The 20,522-nt window shown below is 41.9% G+C and overlaps 1 protein-coding gene across 6 annotated transcripts in view; it reads right to left on the bottom strand.

Moving 5' to 3' along the window:
• Positions 1–208: 208 nt before the first annotated feature.
• The window catches only part of LOC135485212 (vasodilator-stimulated phosphoprotein-like), a 36,504-nt gene continuing 16,190 nt past the window's right edge, over positions 209–20,522 (bottom strand). For 4 of the 6 annotated variants that reach the window (XM_064767030.1, XM_064767031.1, XM_064767032.1 and 1 more), the window contains exons 2-12: positions 15,506–15,671; positions 14,485–14,653; positions 11,692–11,863; positions 11,394–11,443; positions 10,691–10,909; positions 10,176–10,309; positions 9,878–10,018; positions 8,919–9,082; positions 8,440–8,517; positions 7,142–7,281; positions 209–6,713 (exon numbers count right to left, since the gene is read on the bottom strand). In XM_064767030.1, coding sequence (XP_064623100.1) covers positions 6,691–6,713; positions 7,142–7,281; positions 8,440–8,517; positions 8,919–9,082; positions 9,878–10,018; positions 10,176–10,309; positions 10,691–10,909; positions 11,394–11,443; positions 11,692–11,863; positions 14,485–14,653; positions 15,506–15,671 — 1,456 coding nt within the window. In that variant the 3' untranslated portion in view covers positions 209–6,690. Of the gene's footprint in view, positions 6,714–7,141; positions 7,282–8,439; positions 8,518–8,918; positions 9,083–9,877; positions 10,019–10,175; positions 10,310–10,690; positions 10,910–11,393; positions 11,444–11,691; positions 11,864–14,484; positions 14,654–15,505; positions 15,672–18,493; positions 18,782–20,522 lie in introns of those variants that run through there. The other 2 variants (XM_064767028.1, XM_064767033.1) reach the window with 2 other exon arrangements.

Here is a 20,522-nt window from a genome sequence, read left to right as displayed (position 1 = left end):
AACTGTCTTGTGCTCATTCTGCAGCAGATCTTTATATGGCACAATGTACACTGTAGCTCACGTAAGTCAGCAGCACATCTGGACAAACGATACCTTCGTTCATGAACGAAGGACATGTTTTCCTGTCCACAATGACACACGGCATCTTGGAGCCAAAGGTATGACAAGATTGTCACACATCACAACATAGGAATCGGATAAAGACAACTTTACAGTTTGTATGAGCAGCTAGTTTATTGTTCTGTTTAACTTCATAATTACAGGATTTTGATAAAAAGCTATACATATTAGTCATTGTAGAAAAGGTGCAAAATAAAAGACCAACTCCACAGGCTGTGAGACCACGCAACCACGAGTGAAACTATGAGTAATGGGACATCATTCCGAAATTTGACATAATGTACATAAATGGTTTTGAGAGTGGTTGGATCGAAATGGTCAAGCCCTGTTAGTTATGATGTTGCAAATGTCTATGCAAAAGCCACAACGGAGCTAACCTAGGCTTGATGACAACAACAATGAGAAACTTACTGCAAAACTTGCTGAGTTCTGTTAAAGGTTTCTCATCAAGTTAGGGTGAGAAACTCATTGTTCTGTCTATGACTGGTCTAAAGACTCCAAAGCTTTCTTATTCGACAAAAAGCTGCACATCAGTAAGCAAGATATTAAAGATGATGCCAATGTTTCCTTGGTAAGATAATTGAGTTCTGGTCCCAAGACAATGACCTTAATGGGTTTGGTGGCAACTCTATGTGTCGTAGTCACATGCAGCTGTGTTTGCCTTCAATGCACTGAAGCAAATGTGAGCACCTTAACATAAAGACAGACATGATACAAGTAGTCCATACCTAACCCAAGGCTGGTACACTCAGCTCCTGCGTCATGGTCTGAATGACCAATTTCGTCCTATAATCCCAGATGTTCAAAGAATAGCTTACAAGATCAAACAACACGACAACAACTAGCTTATTGGCAAATGAACTCACTAACCAAAAGGTTACCAGGTATTAGGTGATGATATCAAGATGTTTGAAGGCAGGACAGTGTGATTATCATTCCAATACCTCACACTAACTCCTTAACTGGGCAGAAGCCTTTTCATAGACATGATGAAAGCAAAAACATCAAGAAAATCCAAAAGTATCTGTCTTCACATCTCGGGAGGTTTAGCAACACGCCAGGTAAGTAGACTAGCTACAAGACCCAACTTTGTGGTCAACCTGACAAATCTGGTCTACATCATAGGCAGAGCACAAATAGGTGCTAAGTTTAAGACTTGCACTACAAACCTTTGAATGAGCCCTGGTCTGTACCTGAACTAGAAGCTCAAGACTCCTAACTAAGGATTTTGCTAAACTTCCCCAGCAAAATTGTGCAACAGATGACTGCAACAGTTCACAATGGTGACACTCTTGTTCACAGCTCGGACCCTTTCAGGAAAATGTCAGGATAGAGAGACAAAACTACAGGAATTCTCTAAATTCTCTACGTACAAATCACTTTCATGTACAGTTAATATAGCAAATAGTCACATCCAGTATAACTTATTACATTTCTTGATTTCTATATGAAACGAAGCTAACTTTTGCATTCCATTTTACAGAGAGACACCATCAGATAGAACCAAAGTTCTTCCATATTCTGTGTCCAACAGATCGTATCAGACCTCTCATCAACTATGGTTTGATAACACTTAACACTTCACCAGCCAGCACTAATAACATATCCATTGTTTTTCACAAAAAAACTGTAACAAGCTTTATACAACATTATACAGGGCAACCCAACAAAACTGCCTCTAAATCAATGGATAAACTAATGAAATTTTTCTGCTAACTCTGTTTACATTCATCAGTACTCAAAACAAAGTTGTTTCACTTTCACTAATCAACATGTGCTCGACTTAACCCAGCTCTGCTTTCAAGTATGTCACACCATAGTTGATCAGAAACCAGTAGAAATTCCAAATAATATTCTCATATTTACAAAATACCATGAAAACTGGTACATATTTCAACCATTTGGACATGCGAAGCTGGATATATATTACATTACATAATATTAGATAGCTGTGAGGGCCAACACATGAGGACTGATCGTGGACGGTCATGGAATTCATCACTTGCAGACCATCATGCACAAAGAATCACTGAATTAGTCAAAGGATTCAATACCAAATTTTCGTCTTGGAACCAATGGTTTCAGATAAATATATCTTAACTCATCTACTTTTATTTAATATAAGATAAAATTCATTTTTTGTATTTCAAAACTCTTCAAGGCTCTAGCAGGTGAGCATCAACATATCTTAAGACCCGTCTAAATATCGAAATTCTAGAATTCTGGAATACTATTTCCAACACATTTTTAAAGTCTCTTGTTGTCTTCACTACCTGTGTTATATGTAAAGTTGATCTCTTTCTACATACACGCCCACAGAGAAGAGTGTGCAATATAAGCAAGGAACATTCACTAAAGTTGAGCAATGTCCACCTTTCTCTCATTTACAAGCTAGTAGCACCTTCAGAGACAAGGGGTGATATGAATAAAGACTAGCAAATGCTTTTATCTAAATCTCCATGTACATTTACACTAGGCCTTTCTGTACAAAACCGGAGTAAAAGCATTTGCTAGTCTTTATTCATATCACCCAATGTCTCCGACAGAAGTCTTACAGTATACACAAGGATGACCTGGTCAGCAAACTGAATATACACGTTCTGGGCGACAGACACCTTGTCGCACTTCATTGTCCTAGACATTTCATGAGGATGAAAGGCACTTACTCACTTCCTTTCACCCTTTATTTACCAGAGTAGAATGCCACGAGTCTCTTGTCCCTGTCAACGCAATATTCAATTTGAAGAGCCAGTGTGAAGGAGATTCCAATAGGAGCTAGGCGAGACACTTGAAGCTTTGAACCCACCCTATGAGCTTGGGTTCTACCTCTATCAACGGATGGTTTCATTGAGCACCCCCATGATGATTGCAGGTTGCACAGTGAGAGAAATGGCTTGTTTACAGGGCATATTTAGCCCTCAAAACAGGGCATTGTCAACAGCAAACTAACTGGATGACGCAAGTTGGATGTGTAGCACAATTCATTCATAAATTACTTGATTATGTTACATATTTGAACCCCTAATCAAGATTATAGTGAATTATTCACAGTGTTAGAGTTGAATTACTTAGCCTGTATAAGCCATTGCATGTCATGATTAAGGAAACAGTAGTAAGTCTCATGCACAATACTGGTGAAGTTCATTAATATTTTTATTGGCAAATTCAATTGCTTAAAAGTAGCCAATGTTCCGTAATCATTGTCAAAGCCATGAGCATTGTTTGTGATTGTTCGGTAAAGTGTGGAAGTTGAGAACGCCACCTCGACTGTGAGGTCCAGCTCAAATGATAATATTTAAGGTTAATGAAGGTATCTGGTTGATGTAACATTAGTGAACCCTCACATCCCATCAAGATCCTCAGTGGTCTCGACAGTACAAGCATGCACAAACCAACTACATGAGCAGAAATCAGTATAAAGCTACATGATACACACATTCAATTAACTCTTTTTTACATTTCATATTTTTCAAACTTTAGACGTAGGAAAGATACGTATTATTGGCAAATTCTGTCAATCTTCTAATACTCTCGCAGACAGCCAAGAATAGAAACCAAGAAGTGATCCTTGGAATCCCTCAATCTCGAGAATGACGAGAACATACCTGTCTGTACAGTATGTGTCAAAGCTGTATTGAAATGATCATAAAAATAGCAAGGCACTTACGAAATCATGACTTGTACCCAAAAGCTGTGACATTTTGAACATGATGATAACTTCAGTACCAGCCTGCAGATGGCACTATTAAGATGTAATCACTCGCATTGAACAGGCCAGATCTCAGATATTTGAACTCGAAACTAAGTTGATGAAAATGAGTTCAATGCTGCTTGTGATTTTCCTTCCACTCCAAAGTTTATTTCGATTTTGACATCCAAGTTCAAACACAACACTTCATTTGCACATAAAAAGCAAAGCATTCGTTGTACTGTTTAGAAACAAAAGCAAATTGGGCAATTATGGAGGAAAGCTATAGAAGCTGACTAGTGTAGAATGCATACAGCATTGTGAGTATTCAAGCGACCAAATGTACATGCATCATTCAGTACTATGTGCAAGCAAGCAACACTTTCTTAGGATATTTATAGGGCCTATCCTGCTCCATGATTCAATACATTTTAAAACACCCAACTGAAAACAAGTAATAGGTTAACCTTGTTCAAGACATACCAAGGAGTATCTGACGATGCCCCTCACCTATATCAGTACTATTCACAACTTTCTCAAGCTGTATCTAGACTATTTTTCATACAACACCTAAAGTTATCCAAGTTCTTGAGAAATGTCACTTTTTTATGTCACTTATTTGTTTTTGGATTGATTTTTATGCAACATAACTTATAATCCATGCAAGTCCTATCCAGTGTGTGGAGCCTCATGGTCACAATGAAGTTGGGAGTGGAATAAACACGGGTGACAAGGACTAACATAAAGATTGATAATTAGAGGGGACTCTCTTCGAACTTGACCAAAAAAGTCTCGGCCAAAATGAGCATTTCTAAGGAACTTGGAGAAGAGTATAGTGATCACAGTTGACAATCACACGAGTTACAGCATGAACCACTGGCAGAGTCAGCATTCAACCAAGTCATCTTATTGCTTAATTATGAAATATATACACAGCGCCAACACAATAGCTGCGCTTACACCACGAAATATTGGTGGACCAATTGCACTTACACCACCACATTGCCGCGACAAATTGGTTCGGCAATCCATTGCCGATACAAATTGCCGAGCGAATTTGTCCCACCAAGCTTGATGGTCCAAATTCGCCCGGCTTGTTAAAAGCTCGGCTTTGTCGTGGTGTAAGCGCAAATGGATCGGCAATTAGCTAGTTAGATGGTTCGGCTCCAGGCGGCGCTTTCGAAATGGCGCTTTCTGCCAAGGCTTTCCGCGTACTGCTTATTGTTTGCGCGCCATCTGTAGCCGGATTTTATAACTAGCTGCAGCGCTGGTGTAAGCGCTTGGTGGATTTTCGATGGTGCGGCATTGGTTCCCGAACCAAGATTGGTGGTCCATTTTCATGTGGTGTAAGTGCGGCTTATATGAGTTAATATAATCAATATACACCAGAGTATGTACAGTTTTACTAAGTTATTACACTGGGATTGCAAGTTTTATTATTATCAGTCAAAAGCAGCCAATGGGACAACAACTAGATTTGAACAAAGCTAAGGACTAGAATTGTCTACCATCATTTCACTCAACTGCAAACTTCCAAAATGGAATGACATTTTCATCTGAACCAAAACCCAGCTCAAATCTGTTATCAGCACCACCTAGCAGCAGAACTAAGAACAAATCAAGAGTATTATATGTTATCCAGTCTATTGAAGGCAGCATTTCATATGTACAAAGTTATCAAAAACAACACTACATGTTCACTACACTCCATACCAACAATGTACACCACTCTCCCCGAACAAAGAGCACAACCAATTCTGCCAATGACCCTGCTGTAACTCAAGCCTCTTGGCGAAGCATATATCCATCTCGTCGTTAAGAACAGGTTTATGTGTAAGAATCATGCGATACACAGAATCCTGGTGAACGAATTATTGTCATGGTGGTTGCATACAGAACTAAGCCACACCACTATTTGAAGGGTATACACCTCATATCAAGTTTACAGCACACATCTGACAAGTTCTAACTTCCCGATGATGTCTGACACTATGCTAGATAGTACAATTAGTCTTAAACTCATCAACTTGATTTGAGGTGTACTACTAATGTCATTGACGTTATCAAACTGATCATATTATCAATTCATTACCTACATGTAAGGAAGCTGGTGCTGTGGCATATGATCAATTGAGATATTAACTAAGAGAGCCTATACAGTCAACTAAAGCGCGTGCAGGTCAAACTGAGGAGCAAATGTACCACTAGAAGGATGGGCCCTGCCCATATGAGAGTTTGGCAGTATTAGTGACAATACATTAAATAGCTTTAGACTACAAAATAAATGCATAACTATACAATGTTTATTATATTAATTATTTCTTGGGTCATGTATTGAACCGTTTACGTGTTGAGAGAACACATCAGTGCATCCTTCGTTCATTATGTACATAAACCCCTCCTTTCCTCCATTCTCTCTAATCCATGTCTCCGTAATCCTCTCTCTGTATCCTACCTTCATGCTATGAAAATAAATAGAACCACATCCGCTGTATGAATCATACCTTAAATAGATACCCCCAGCTATGTCAGTCAAGAGTCATCTATTTATCAGGTGTTATCCATTCACGATAATACTAACATGAACATGAAAAGATGTCCAATCGAAACATCAATCAAGAACGTCTAAAATCATTGGAATCGGAAACTTGGGGTAACACGATGCAATCCAGAATGAGGCAAACGTCTCTCCCTGCCCGCGCATGGTTGGCGTCGCCTGGGCGAGCATCGACTGGTACAGGCCGTTTAAGATGAGAAGTATACTCGCGTATACATACAGTACAGCATTGCACCAATGTACTGTACTCCTTCAATGAAAGTTTAGCACCAGCACAATATGATTTTAAAATCAGAATATCAATTTATTAATTGTTTTATCTTTCCTACTTCTTCTCTTGTATAACAGCTGAAAGAAGAGAAGATGTTGATTAGGTTCAAACGTTTCATGAATTTGGAGTAGATAATTTCATCCGAGCTATCCTGAGAACAAGGGAAACAAATTTGTGACCACTTTCTGCAAGACAACGCCCCACTCAATGTCCAGCTCAAAATGACCTGGTCATAGGATCAGAACACCCCGACCAAATGCAGGACTACAGTCCAATTTGTCATACCCATTTTCATAACATGGCCCTGTAACATGATTAGCCTAAGTTATGTATCCCTGTGAGCTAGCATTGTGACTCTGTCTAGAGTGAGGGAGACAGGAGACCAGGACAAGCATCTCATGATTCTCACCATGATGAAGAATCTCTCTTCTCCTGGCAGAGGCACCTGGTACAAGGAAGTTCGAAGTAAAGTGATCAGCCCACAATCACAACCTAACAAACATACCTCTTATAATTTCTTCTTTCATTTTTTGCATTTCCTTTCTCATTTCTGTAATGATTTCTTGTTTCATAATCTCTAAGTCCTGTGAGCTGATAGCACCGTTCACTATTGGCTCCTGGTTCGTTAACGACATTATTCTTTTACTGAAATCACAAAAATATGAGTTAGCAATACAACTCGGAAAAGGCGAGACAGTCTCATCTTGATGGAAGTTTGGTAGATGGATGTCACCAGTATCATGTTGGAAGTTTGGTAGATAGATGTCACCAGTATCATGCATTCTTGGCCAATTTAAACTTCCTCAACCGCATGAAATGAATTTCCAATACTGATTCATATGAAGATAAAGAACAAGCAGAAATCAAACTCACAAATCCAATGAAAAGCAAAACATCTAAAGCACTAAGAGTTTGAACAGAACATGACATTGTCAGGTTTTGGTTGTATTGTCTTCAGTCTGATAAGTAGGGACTCAGCATGGCATTCTAACGACCAAGGACAGTGCACACACCATGGGACAGTGCACACACCATGGGACAGTGCACACACCATGGGACAGTGCACACACCATGGGACAGTGCACACACCATGGGACAGTGCACACACTATGGGACAGTGCACACACCATGGGACAGTGCACACACCATGGGACAGTGCACACACCATGGGACAGTGCACACACCATGGGACAGTGCACACACCATGGGACAGTGCACACACTATGGGACAGTGCACACACCATGGGACAGTGCACACACCATGGGACAGCACCAGGGCTACCTGGTAGAAGGCAGACAATGGCAAGCTGACATGCAAGTGTACCCCAGGAAGTGAAAATAGGTGGAGAGTATCGTTTCAGTTTATGTTTTCTAAATCTCTGAATAGCATATTATCTGACCCAACCACCTATCTAACTAGTTGACCTATGTAATAAATCAATGTTGCAGCACACCACAAGTAAGAGGAAAGAAGATAGAGGTTTCAAAATAGCTTCGGGGACAGAATTATCACAAGAACAAATGAGGATAGAGTTGGCAGAATCTGGTACCAGCAGCCACATGTTTACACAAGTCTGAGAGGAAGATCAGAGTCTGATGATACGGGCTGAGAGAAGGAAAACTATGACAGCAAAAACCACATTCCGGTGTAACACTTGATGCAATGGTGAACAGCAGGGGGAGAGAGAGAGGGAGACAGGCTCCAGGCAGTGAAGAGACTGCAGGCAGTCAGTGGATAGTCTAGGTGCAGTCTCAGACCGTAGCTAGGTGTCACTACTGGTCTATGAAACACAAATACTGTACTTTTGAGCGAGACTGTGAGATCTGGTTAACGACGAGGTCCTGCAGCTCAAGTTGATCTCGTCAGTGGGAGTGCCACTACTGTGTACAGGGAGGAGACGCAAAATGGCAATTAGATCACATCATTCAATCAGGGGCTCGTTTTATCATTATTGGTAAGACGCTATGAATCTGTTGTTTTTCTTCTAAATGGTCATCTCTGAACAAGTGCAGCAGGTGATAACAGCAAAAGCAGACAAACAGGGCTCTATCAAACTACACACGATCACGCGACAATAACGTTATGCAAAAAGCCACAATGAAAAAAACACAGAAAACATTCATGGATTGAATAAACGGCACGATATTGAGGTACAAATCATGGCTGGGTGAGAATTGGACCAGCATCATTAGTCCAAGAGGACTTGGACAACTCTCTACTATATTAGTAGAAGTGCAAGAAAGAGTTAGTTGGTATTGGGAACCTTACAGAATCTACTTACGTTCGATTCACTTTAGGTGATTCTGATCCGTTTGGTTTATTTCCGTTACTAGTATTATTATTCCCCTTTTCCCACGGTCGTTTCTCTGTACTATTTGGAGTGGTTGAAGTATTGGTTGGTGCATTAGTTTGATTCTGTGACTGCGAGCCACTTCCGTCAACATCCTGCAAAAAAGAATGATTCGTTAATCAGATAACATCAATCTACGTTTTCTCTTAGGTATTGATGAGAGAGCAATACTTAAGACAAATATTTGTTCAAGAACAGACGTCTTTCATGACAGCTTGCAATGGCTTGTACTCAAGATGATCAGGTCTGATCAGGTGTGAAGCTTGGTCATAGCAGTTAGAGGAGTTGCCATGCTATACTGAGTACCAACAGCATATCCAGGGAAACAACATGACAAACCTTGGGTTCTGGACGGGATCAGAAAGAAATGAGATGACCGCATTAGACTGGTTAGTTCAACAGTAATAGCTGCAGCAACTGAGGCCAAACTCCCATAACCCATAAAATAAGCCCACAAAAGAAGGTGGAGAGTTTGTGGTTTTAAATGGGGTAATTTCTTCTGCAAAGTTGAAAACATATGACCTCTGCAGGTTCTAGGGATTGGCAGCTCTTCCATAGGTTGGCCAATTCTAGTAACACCTGACCACAGTGGTCAATGACCTGAAATGAGCCAGAAACACCATCATTTCTTATTATTTCCAATGGCCACTCTTGCAGCTGAGGTAATGAACTCCTTGAACAGAGAGTGAATTGGGAAAGATTCAGACTACAAAATGCCAAGTCATGTGGGCTATCCACTTTTGGGATGTTGGGACAATCGCCGAGACCCATGGTTCTGTGTTATGCTATGGAAGGACTCATCAAAGTAGACCCAACCTGAAGGTCTCCACAATATGGAGAGACCTTGTAGCAGAGGCCTCGGACACGTTCACAGTTCACATGATACTAACCAGCTCTCCTTCCGTTTTCCGTCTTCGCTGGGCGAGGAGTCGCGCCATTTCACTCATCATATCACCGGCGCCAGGGATGGAAGGTCCTCGCGAGTGGCCACGCGTTTCTTTTTCATTATCTACAGTATCTTTACTTTCTGACTGGAAACAGAAACAAAACCATAAGATGAGCAGGACTACCTTTACTAGAGTCACCTGTGTCATATGCTCACAGTTCATACTATTTCATCAGGTGTTTGAAATGTTCACCCTTACATTCGGAGAAATCTTCAAGTTTGGTGGTGATGTTCAGTCATACCTTGTTAGTTTTCTTGAGTTGGACCGTGCGTAAAGCCGCAGCGAAACCTCCCGTATTTGAGTCTTCGTCGTCATTTTTCTTCACTCCACCTGAAGGGGGTGGTGGTGGAGGGGCTGGTGGAGGGGGAGCACCACCTGGACAAGAGAAAGGTATTTATCATCAGGATATTGTCATTCAGAGATATCTACTATAAGTATAAGCTGTTTGGTTACTTACACCGTTCTAAGCTTACTCAGGGTTTCTAAGCACATATCTTTCTGTCAACTGAGTGTTAAGTCAGATGATAACCCATAGCGTTGTTGATATCAGGATACAAACCCAAAAACCTTAACTTTAAATTTCAAAGTTAACCAGCTTCATCCAACAGCTCCACAGGGTACAACAAGACAAGACACAAGGCACACTAACATAAAACAGTGAAGTTGTTTGTTTTGTTGACACAAGCAAGTTATATTTGAGAATGCCGCATGTCTTGTGACAGTGGCCAACAACTTGACACGACGCGTTTGTCTTACCTGTGTTTGTCGGTGTTTTGCTAGCTGGCGCTGGTAGTGGTGGTGCGGGAGGTGGCGCTGGTGCGGCGGGTGCCGGGGGTGCTGCAGGAGGGGCAGGGGGCGCTGGTGGTGGAGCTGGCGGTGCTGATGTCACTTGTGGTGTTGAGCGTGGTGGGGTTTGTGTTGGTAGAGTGGAGGGCTGACTTTCCTGGGGCGTGCCGATCATCTGGTCTCGGTATGCTACAAGAGAGGAAAGGCACAGTGTCACATTTTAGCTTATCAAAACTTTCTACTAAATGACTGTTTTTTCTTTGACATTGTTTTCCATTTTTGGCTCATTTCAAGGAGATTTCTTCACCTGTTCATGCCATGAAGGAGCGCAGAGCGGTGTTGTAGTATTAGAGGGAAAGAACTCATAGTGGTAGTGAACATATACAAACATATTTGCTAATTACACAACAGGCTCAGTGATGCACGAGTCAACAATAGCAAATACAAACACTTTACAGGAACTTTCACAGTCATTTATCAATGAATACATGGAGCTAATGAGAACCTTATTGTCTGATTCAGACCGGTAATCCATCAGAGACCGGTGATCCGTGTCAACAGAACTTGGTCAAGCAACGCGATTACATCACGTCAGACAATGCCACAAGAGTCACACCTCACTAAACAATACTCAAGACTGATGTAACACACACACACACACATGAGAACTTACTTGGTTGTGATGATTTCCTCTGATGTGTCTGATAGTCCTCCCGTGGTGGCCTGCAATGGAAAGGAGGACTTGGTCAGACAAGTTACAGATATTAGGGATGCCCCAGCCCGTAGGTCCGGCTTGCCATCAAAGTAGGTTAGAACCTACTTGACCTACTTCTCTCAGATCTTCAACCTTTTCTTCCTCTTGAGCAAGCTGCTAAGACTGAACAGACTAATTGTGTCTGATAGCGTCATTTTCATGGATTTGTCTTTAAGACAAGATTGGCTGTATATAGCCTTGACAAGTGGACACTCACCTCTGTTCTGGCTCAGGTGCAGCTGGAGGCTGTGGCACCTGCTGTGGCGGTAACACATGCGTCTCTGATGGCCCATTCTGTTGGAAATGTTGTGGAGGATGTTGAGGTTGTCCTTGTGGAGGTTGTTGTATCTGAGGCTGTTGGTAGATCGGCTGACTCGGCCGCGGAGACGCTGCAAAGAGACATGAGATAACGGCTGAGGATACGAGCCTTGAAATCTCACCCTGGGTAGACTAATATTGGTTGGATGTTTCACTGATATCTTTAGCTTCCATAAGCTTGGCAACCTTGAGTTTACAAAGACCAATACATCAAGCAATCATTGGAAATGTCTCATGCAGACCACAGCAGAGGGTTTTATGTTGTGCTAATCATGGGTTGTATTTGAACAAGATGACGAAAGAGAAAAGCCAATACCCTTGACACGCATTTCTTGTTGATGAAGAACTTCAATAACGCATACTGCTGGTAGGTTTTGAGAGGGTAGAGGTGTCAGGTACCTGGCTGAGATGATGAGTTATTAATGAGCCAGCGAGGAACTCCCACTCACTGAGTATATACAACCAGAGCAAATGCATTAGCATTTGAGGAATTCACTTGGGAAAACAAAGAATTCAATCGTTACATTACTCGGACAATCTCTCCTGTCTGTCCACAAGATATTGAGTTCCTCAGAACAAATAGATTTCAATGAGTACCCTCCCCACAGAGCAAACCAACCAAGGGGGTCTGAGTGAAGCCCTCATAAACTGAGACAACAATGCCCAGAAAGCCATAAAAGTAACCACACTTCACTTTGCATGATGAAATCTTGCAGCCACCTAGCTCACTGAAAACTTCTTGTGAACACCATTTTCCCGCTGAGCTGGTTCTTTGTCAACAGACAATTTGTAACTTCCACCTTGCTACTCCCAGTTATCTTCTGCTTCTTCAAGCGTGTCATCAACATGAAGTAGCAACAGTTATGTTTCACCTCGAGAGGTATAAAGTGAGAGCACTAGCAGTAAGTATCTCACCCAGGTGGTGAACTCCTGATAGAACGATTGCAGCAAAGATGTTCTGAATGCTTTGGCAACATAGAGCAGAATCACTTTACATTCATTGAATGCACCCCTTAGGCTAGCACTTGAACACAACATCATGGAACCGTGGAACTGGCGAAGTGAAGTACACTCTTGACTGCAATGAACCGTACCCATCTGTAATCAAGGGTATTCAGAATTTGGGCTGTTTGGTCCTGCAGAAAGTGCAGTCCTTTCGTAGTCAACATACCATAAAGACAACAGTAGCAACGTGCATGCAAAACCTGGACAGGCATACCCAAAATCACAACCCTGTTCACCCCTTGTCTTACTGTAATTACATGTTCAATGCCATATCATTGCAGAGAATGTAGAGCCTGTTCTATACACCAGCTGCAAACCCTATTGGGAACAATCAATCAAAACAACTTTGTAATAAAATCAGCATTGAAATGAGCTTGGCAATGAAAGGAGTTGTTCCCTATCAATCAGTGCCGACTATGACTTCAAACTCGCACGTAGAACAGGGTGAGATATGCATGAGAGGACGAGACACTTGCTCAGTAATCACATCTTCCTGATCCAATAGCTTGCCATTGGTTTATCATAACAAGCCGTCATTGATTGGCAAGGAGACTGTTTCTGGGTAAGGCCATGTAGATGATTTGTGCTGGCTAATGGAATACAATGATGGCGTGGAAGTTAGCTTCAGCCACAGAACGGTGCTCACTAAGGTTCGTCTGACAACGTGACTCTAAAACTTGACAACAGACTTTGGACTTGGTCGGTACATGCAATCAGCCACAGACATCACATCTCGACACAACTCAGATCCTATCATCTCAAGTCTGACTCAATCTAAATCCTGTTGCTCAGAGCCAGACTCCATAAAGTGTGACTTGACTCTTATTCCATTGAGGATAATCCCAGCCACTTTGATTTGGACTTGTAGATAAAACATATCTCATCTGTTGGTCATCTGGATTACTGTTTACATCACAATGACTCAGAACAAATCTGGCCAGTCCTAAACCCAACCAAATCAACACAAAATGGATAATCTCTCACAATGTCATCTCAGCTGACAAACTACACATTTTTCTGTAGGAAATGCTCATTAGTTTTGTTTCTGTCATGTCTGTTTCGGTTGGTTGAGAAGAAAATATGACTCAACAAATTTGATTATTGCGATACGGACTCGAGTCGACCCAACATGATAAAACGTGTCGTCTGCATGGGAATCTATACTGGGCAACCAGCCAGTGCAGACAAGGCAAACTCTCATCTGCTTCAATCTGATGAATAATGCAACAAGACCAATGTACTTCATCATTCCACAGGCGTGCAGAGTTCCCAGACAGGAAAGATGGAGCGCCAAACATGATAATGGAATATCAATTGGAACATCTCGGCCAATCCATTCATAACAACGCCAACTGGCATGACTATTGTAGGTTATATCGGAGCTTCAAGCAATCGTCTTGTCAGCTTCAGCCAACCAGAAACCTGAATCTTTGCGCCACCGATCCAATCTGAGGTTAAGACCATGTTAATATCTATCAAGTTACGTGGCTATGATTCAGACATGTTTAGAAGACAAGCCAGCCAAGTGAATGTCAATGATAATCCACCATCTCTGAATGTCAAAACGTTTCAACATGCAATATCAGAGTTTCGAGGCTCCCATCACAAAAGTGAACCTTGCACTGACCACTGAACCTGTTACAGCTCAGCTTGTGCAGAGACTGAGCCAAATCTAATATCTACTTACCACCAACTAGGCTTTCTAATGCCGTGCACATGGCCTGGGCAAACTTGTCTGCATCCTCCTTACTCGTGAAGTTGAGTCCATAGACCTGTCTGTTATCCCGCCATTGGTGAAATGTGGATGTGGCTTGGTTGTACTTTAGCCCTCGCAGGATCGCACAGTTTATCACAACCTGAAATGAGATGATGGGGCAAATGGGATGATAATGTGACCTAGAAAAGTAGGTCAAAGCAGTGACCTCAATGAAAATATTTCAGTCCCGGAAGGAAACAGCCGTAAGTTGTTTTCATTGCAGCTCAATATCAGCTCATCGCCGAACATTGGATCCACTGATCCAGCAATCACAGGATACGTCTGCCAATACCTCGGAGGTGAGGTATCATGAGAACTGGTGAACAGCCAGACCTCAAGGGAGCCTGTCAGAGAATCTGACCGAATAACTTGCGTCATGCGCTGCAGATTATCAAAATATATCCATTGGTAACAGTATCGCAGTGCGTTTTTTGTCATGAGAGTTTCATGTTAAGTACTGTCGGCATGACAGATATCGATATTCCGACTCTTTTTCTAAAGTTCACCACAGAGGAGAATAGAAAACATATCTAGATACCGTTACTTTCTATTTCTATTTCATCTGCAATCTGTTGCTCATCACAAACTAATAAAGATTTCATCAGACGACGGCATCACAGTGACAAAACACCATTTAATACCACATCATAGCCAGGGGAAATCAATCTGGAAAATGGCTCATCATAAAGCTGGCTTGGACCGTTAATGCAATATCCTGTTGATACAACCCTATCCAAGCATCACCCTGTTGTAAAGGTTTTGTAAGAGTTGGACACAGAATGTTTCACTCCATGCATGATGGTAAGGAGATCAGAGCACCAGGCTGAGCACAGTTGAGACTGACCAAAGAAAGATTGTGTGAGGAATCTTCAGGTTTCGGATGTGTAAGTTCCCCAGATAGCATTCCAACATACCAACCCATATTTTTCACAAATGATGTCTAAAAGCATACCTCATGATCCTGTAATTTTCGTCCGACCACCCGAAACGTATTGTTGACAGAGTGGTAATAAATGTGTACTTTGGAAAGGCCTTGAGATGAACCACTCGGTATCCATTTTTTGTTGGCATCGTCATATATCATCACAGATGCCCGCGCAGCTACTATCGAGTGCTCACTGCAATGAGAAGAGAAACAACAATATGATATGCTGCATATCTTGATGATGGAGAAGGCCAGAGTAGCCACCTGTACTCATCGATAACCTGTTAAAAAGAAAGCAATGGTTCATGAAGGAAAACAATGACATATGAAATGAAGGTAGAGGCAAGAAGAGGAATCAATAATCAGTTGGAATTTGTATTGGCTGTAGGTAGAAAAGCTGCAGGCACTAACTGGCATTACCACACCGACCGATTGCATTTTTGATGACAAAGACAGCAAATTACCCGGTCAATACATGTACAGAATCGCAAAGGCCTACTGCTTCTGAGGCGAACATTTCACCTAGTACTTCTTAAGTGTATGTGGGAGGAGAGAAAAGAAGGATAGGCACGTATTATAGGACAATGTTGGGTCGCATTGCAAAGGATGGCACCTCTGTTTGATTCATCATAATCTCCCACCAACGCATCACAAGTTAACTCCATTAGCCAGTACCAGCAAGCATCAGGCTCGTAAAGGAGACCCATTCTGTTTTTGCCCAAATCTGGTGTCGTATGATAAAAAACAGAGCTATTAATGAAAGAGTACACGTCAATAACTAGACATGTCATTGACATTTCCAGTAAAGTACATCCAACAGGATAAAAGCTTGCCTCTGAAAAAGGCCATTGGTGAACGGAAACAGCTCCGACTTTAACCGAAGGATGTACTTTGTCTGTTTGAACAAGAGATAATGTGTCGCCAAAGGTAGAAATTGTTCAAATCAGTTTCTTCTGTTGGCACTCGATCTATCAGGAACTACAATTGGGTGAGTAATCTGATGAGATAACTGTCTGTCAGAGAGGGAGTACTAGAACAGTAACACTTTAGAACAGTAACACTATGCTGAGTCTGCAAGGGGACGTTCGAACACTTCACCACAAACTACTTTTCCTCATCAGTTCCTCCAACAGGACTGGGTTGGGGAATCAGCAAAGGAGAACCCAACACTCTTGTACCCCAGCCTTTTATGAATATCACATCATTTTTGTATCAATATTCCATCTGTATCCTCCAAGTCTAGAATCATCTGGAATCTCACCAACAAGGAAACCAACATCAATATCCTGTTGCAACCATGCCTAATGGCCATCAAGGGAAATATAATATGACCACAAGGAGAATCCTATCACCATATTAAGGATTACACCATCCTTTACTGTCAGATTTACTTCCCTTTTAACACCCCATAAGGTGTCATCAATCCTTCAGGTACAGATACCAAGGACTAAACACATTTACTAAATTACCATTCACCAAGAGAGACCTTTTCATTCAGACTGAGAAAGCTGGCTTTCACAACTGAATTGTCAATTTCATGCAATGTCATGTTTGATATACGTTGCACTAATACGTTTTGGTTTGAAACTTTTCTTCAGGACAGCTTTGATGGTGGCTCTGAGGCTCGGCCTCAACACTCCCAACTTGCTGAAAACAGCCAAGTGTCCCTCATTAGGTGAGTTTCTCGGTTTCTACAGAAATGGTTCTGGATCAGGCTGATTATGAATGTACCAACCAACGTTCCAGTACGGGCTTGCCAAACACTCCTATGGGAGAGGGTCTAAACCCTTCCTTTTCCTCACACCAATCAATGGCTTCATTATCTCTGCCAAGTTTACTTTTTGTTGGAAATGGTTTGCCAAGCCCATGATACTTTTTTTTTGTTTCTTCGAGCCAGACTGCAGCGGAAGAGTGGAGGATGGGAAGTGTTACCAAGGAGATTCGTCACATGTCCTAAAGCTGCTGAAATCAACAATGGTTAATGGAATGGAGTGTTTGTGCACAAGTTTTCAGCTGGTTTGACAACAATGCACTTAGTATATACTTGACAATGTTCCATATTGCTCGAGTTATGGATGACACTACTATATTCTATTTACAGAGAATAACGAGGAATCGGAGGCTGAACACTGCCATGTTTCCATGCCTTACTAAAGATGGCCTGACTGCGATTTGTTTAACCTACTGAAGATGGCTTATTAAACCGCAATCAGCAGGGTCCCTGCTGCCGCAACTCATAGACCTCATACACACACATCTTTTTTGGAGAAAACGTGAAACGTTGCCAGATATTTCCGATACAATACAGCTACATACTCAATGAATAGAGATCAATCAGCATATTCCAGGTGCCTCGGAAAACAGCTCGTCAATCGATTACTATTCACAAATCAACAATAGTAAACTGAAATCTGAGCATAGCATTTATCTGAGATGGGAGCGATTGATTCTGCAAATGTCATTTTTAGCTTCAGGAGGAAACACCCTTATATCGGATGGAATGTCAATAGTGTTTGTAAGATAACTCTCAACACACAACACAAGGCCAAAGGCTGAAACTGACACCTGTTTTTTAATGAAACACAAAAAGAATAATGCATAGTTTTGATTGATGTCTGTTCCTCTTGATATTGCTTTGATATCACATCAAACCTTTTATCACAAAACAGTAAGAATTTGTCTTTTCTCTTGCCAGAGCATGATACGATAATGCAAGCAACATAAGCATGCTTCTTGATACCAGCCATGTGGGCCAGATTAAGTTAGGTAATGTGGTCACCAGTTGGCTCAACTATAGCTGAAGACTCATCACTCAGCCAAACCTATTGGTCACCTGGAGATCACCAATCAGACCCCATAGATCTTGCTGATGAAATTCTTCATGTCCACATTCATCAAAGCCTATAAGTTGCACCAGATTCACCTGATCAAACAAATCAACCAGATAAAACTTTTTTGGCAACAGTTTTTAAAAACAACAATCACTGAATGCAAAGACAGGCCTATTTTACCTACCCGGCAGAAACAAGTGACGTTAATAACCTGCCCGTCAAAACGTGGGCATCAGCCATCGATAACGAATCCGACTTATCCACGGGGATACATACAGCTGAGGAGAAACAACAGAATATCCATGGAAACAGCTAGAGAACAATCCAAACTTGATGTCAGATTATGCTATAAATGCATTGACTCCATGAGCAGCAGCTTCCAGTAAAGTTTGGCACATCATTGACTCAAACAACATCCACAGACCTTGGCCTCGAAACTACAAAACAACACAACTCCAACAAACACACTCAGCCCTCACCACCTCCGACTATAGCAACACAAGCAACGCTAGTTAGCGCTGCTCTACTCCGCCAGTTTACCTAGATACCGAGTTATCCAATATCATAAACTGAACACGTGTTACCATTCAACATTCACCCAATAAGTTAGCTCGATGAAACAGTCAAAGAAGTCTGCTCACTGGGCTTGAGTGGTATTGAGACTATGAGCCCGATGGCTGGAGTATCGAGACTATGAGCCCGATGGCTGGAGTATCGAGACTATGAGCCATATGGCTGGAGTATCGAGACTATGAGCCCGATGGCTGGAGTATCGAGACTATGAGCCCGATGGCTGGAATATCGAGACTATGAGCCCGATGGCTGGAATATCGAGACTATGAGCCTGATGGCTTGAGTATCAAGACTATGAGCCCGATGGCTGGAGTATCGAGACTATGAGCCCGATGGCTGGAGAATCGAGACTATGAGCCTGATGGCTGGAGTATCGAGACTATGAGCCATATGGCTGGAGTATCGAGACTATGAGCCCGATGGCTGGAGTATCGAGACTATGAGCCCGATGGCTGGAGTATCATGAGCCCATGGCTGGAGTATCGAGACTATGAGCCCGATGGCTGGAGAATCGAGACTATGAGCCTGATGGCTGGAGTATCGAGACTATGAGCCATATGGCTGGAGTATCGAGACTATGAGCCCGATGGCTGGAGTATCGAGACTATGAGCCCGATGGCTGGAGTATCATGAGCCCATGGCTGGAGTATCGAGACTATGAGCCCGATGGCTGGAGTATCATGAGCCCATGGCACAAAGCATGACACATACCGCAGCTCTTTGCCAGACAAAACAACAAGGATTTACTCAGATCAATAGTCGGGTGAGGTCATCACCAACTGAACCATATTCAATAACATTGATAAGTGGCTACCAGATATCAGAATGCTGCAGTAGCTATCATCTCAATTGGCCCATTACCTTGATTGATGTCAATCAATGCACTCAATTGATGTCAATCAAAGCCATCATACCTCAATGGTTGGACATATTAATAAACTGATTTGACATCAATTAATCTCTGCTTCTTGATCACTCTCAATATTTGCACTTGTTCTTTTCCACTGGATATCAACATTAAACCATTCAATTAGCTTAATCGACTGATATGATTACTATCATTAGTATCAAGTCATGGACTATCCAGGTTGTGTCACTTTCAGTTTCTGACCTCTGTCTCTACTTGTGGTAGAGAAGAGGTAGGTCACACAACTCAGTTAACTCGAATTAGGAGACTACAATGAGATAAGGTGGCCGTATATGAAGATGTTTTTAAAAGTACATGTTGACTTGGCTATTTGTCCACGTTCCGGGGTTAAGAATCTCATCTTCCAATACAAGTTGGAACAAGAGTACATAAGGAGCATCCTCTGAGGCTTGTGTCTCAGCTGAACGATCTCCATGGTTTCTCCCCGGGCCAACAATACAAGTGAAAAGCATCGTTACGTAGTATATCGATCTCTAGACATCAGACACACACACTGTCCAACATGATTTGTGAGCATCAATGTATTTTTGGCAACGTCAATACAAGCTTGGTGTTTTTGGTTGGTGTGAGCTGATGGGGAATATGCAATATTCACCACAGAATGATGATGGGGGAGAGAAATGATGCCAGACATCTCATGTAACAAGCTTTATAGAGATAATTATGTCCGATGAGCTTGTATAGTGGTTCCAAGATGTGATTTAAAAGCAGC

Source organism: Lineus longissimus, chromosome 3 (genome assembly GCF_910592395.1).
Source record: "Lineus longissimus chromosome 3, tnLinLong1.2, whole genome shotgun sequence".
NCBI classification, from domain to species: domain Eukaryota; kingdom Metazoa; phylum Nemertea; class Pilidiophora; order Heteronemertea; family Lineidae; genus Lineus; species Lineus longissimus.
Note: the sequence above shows the minus strand (reverse complement) of the source record. Positions and strands in the feature narration are given on the sequence as shown.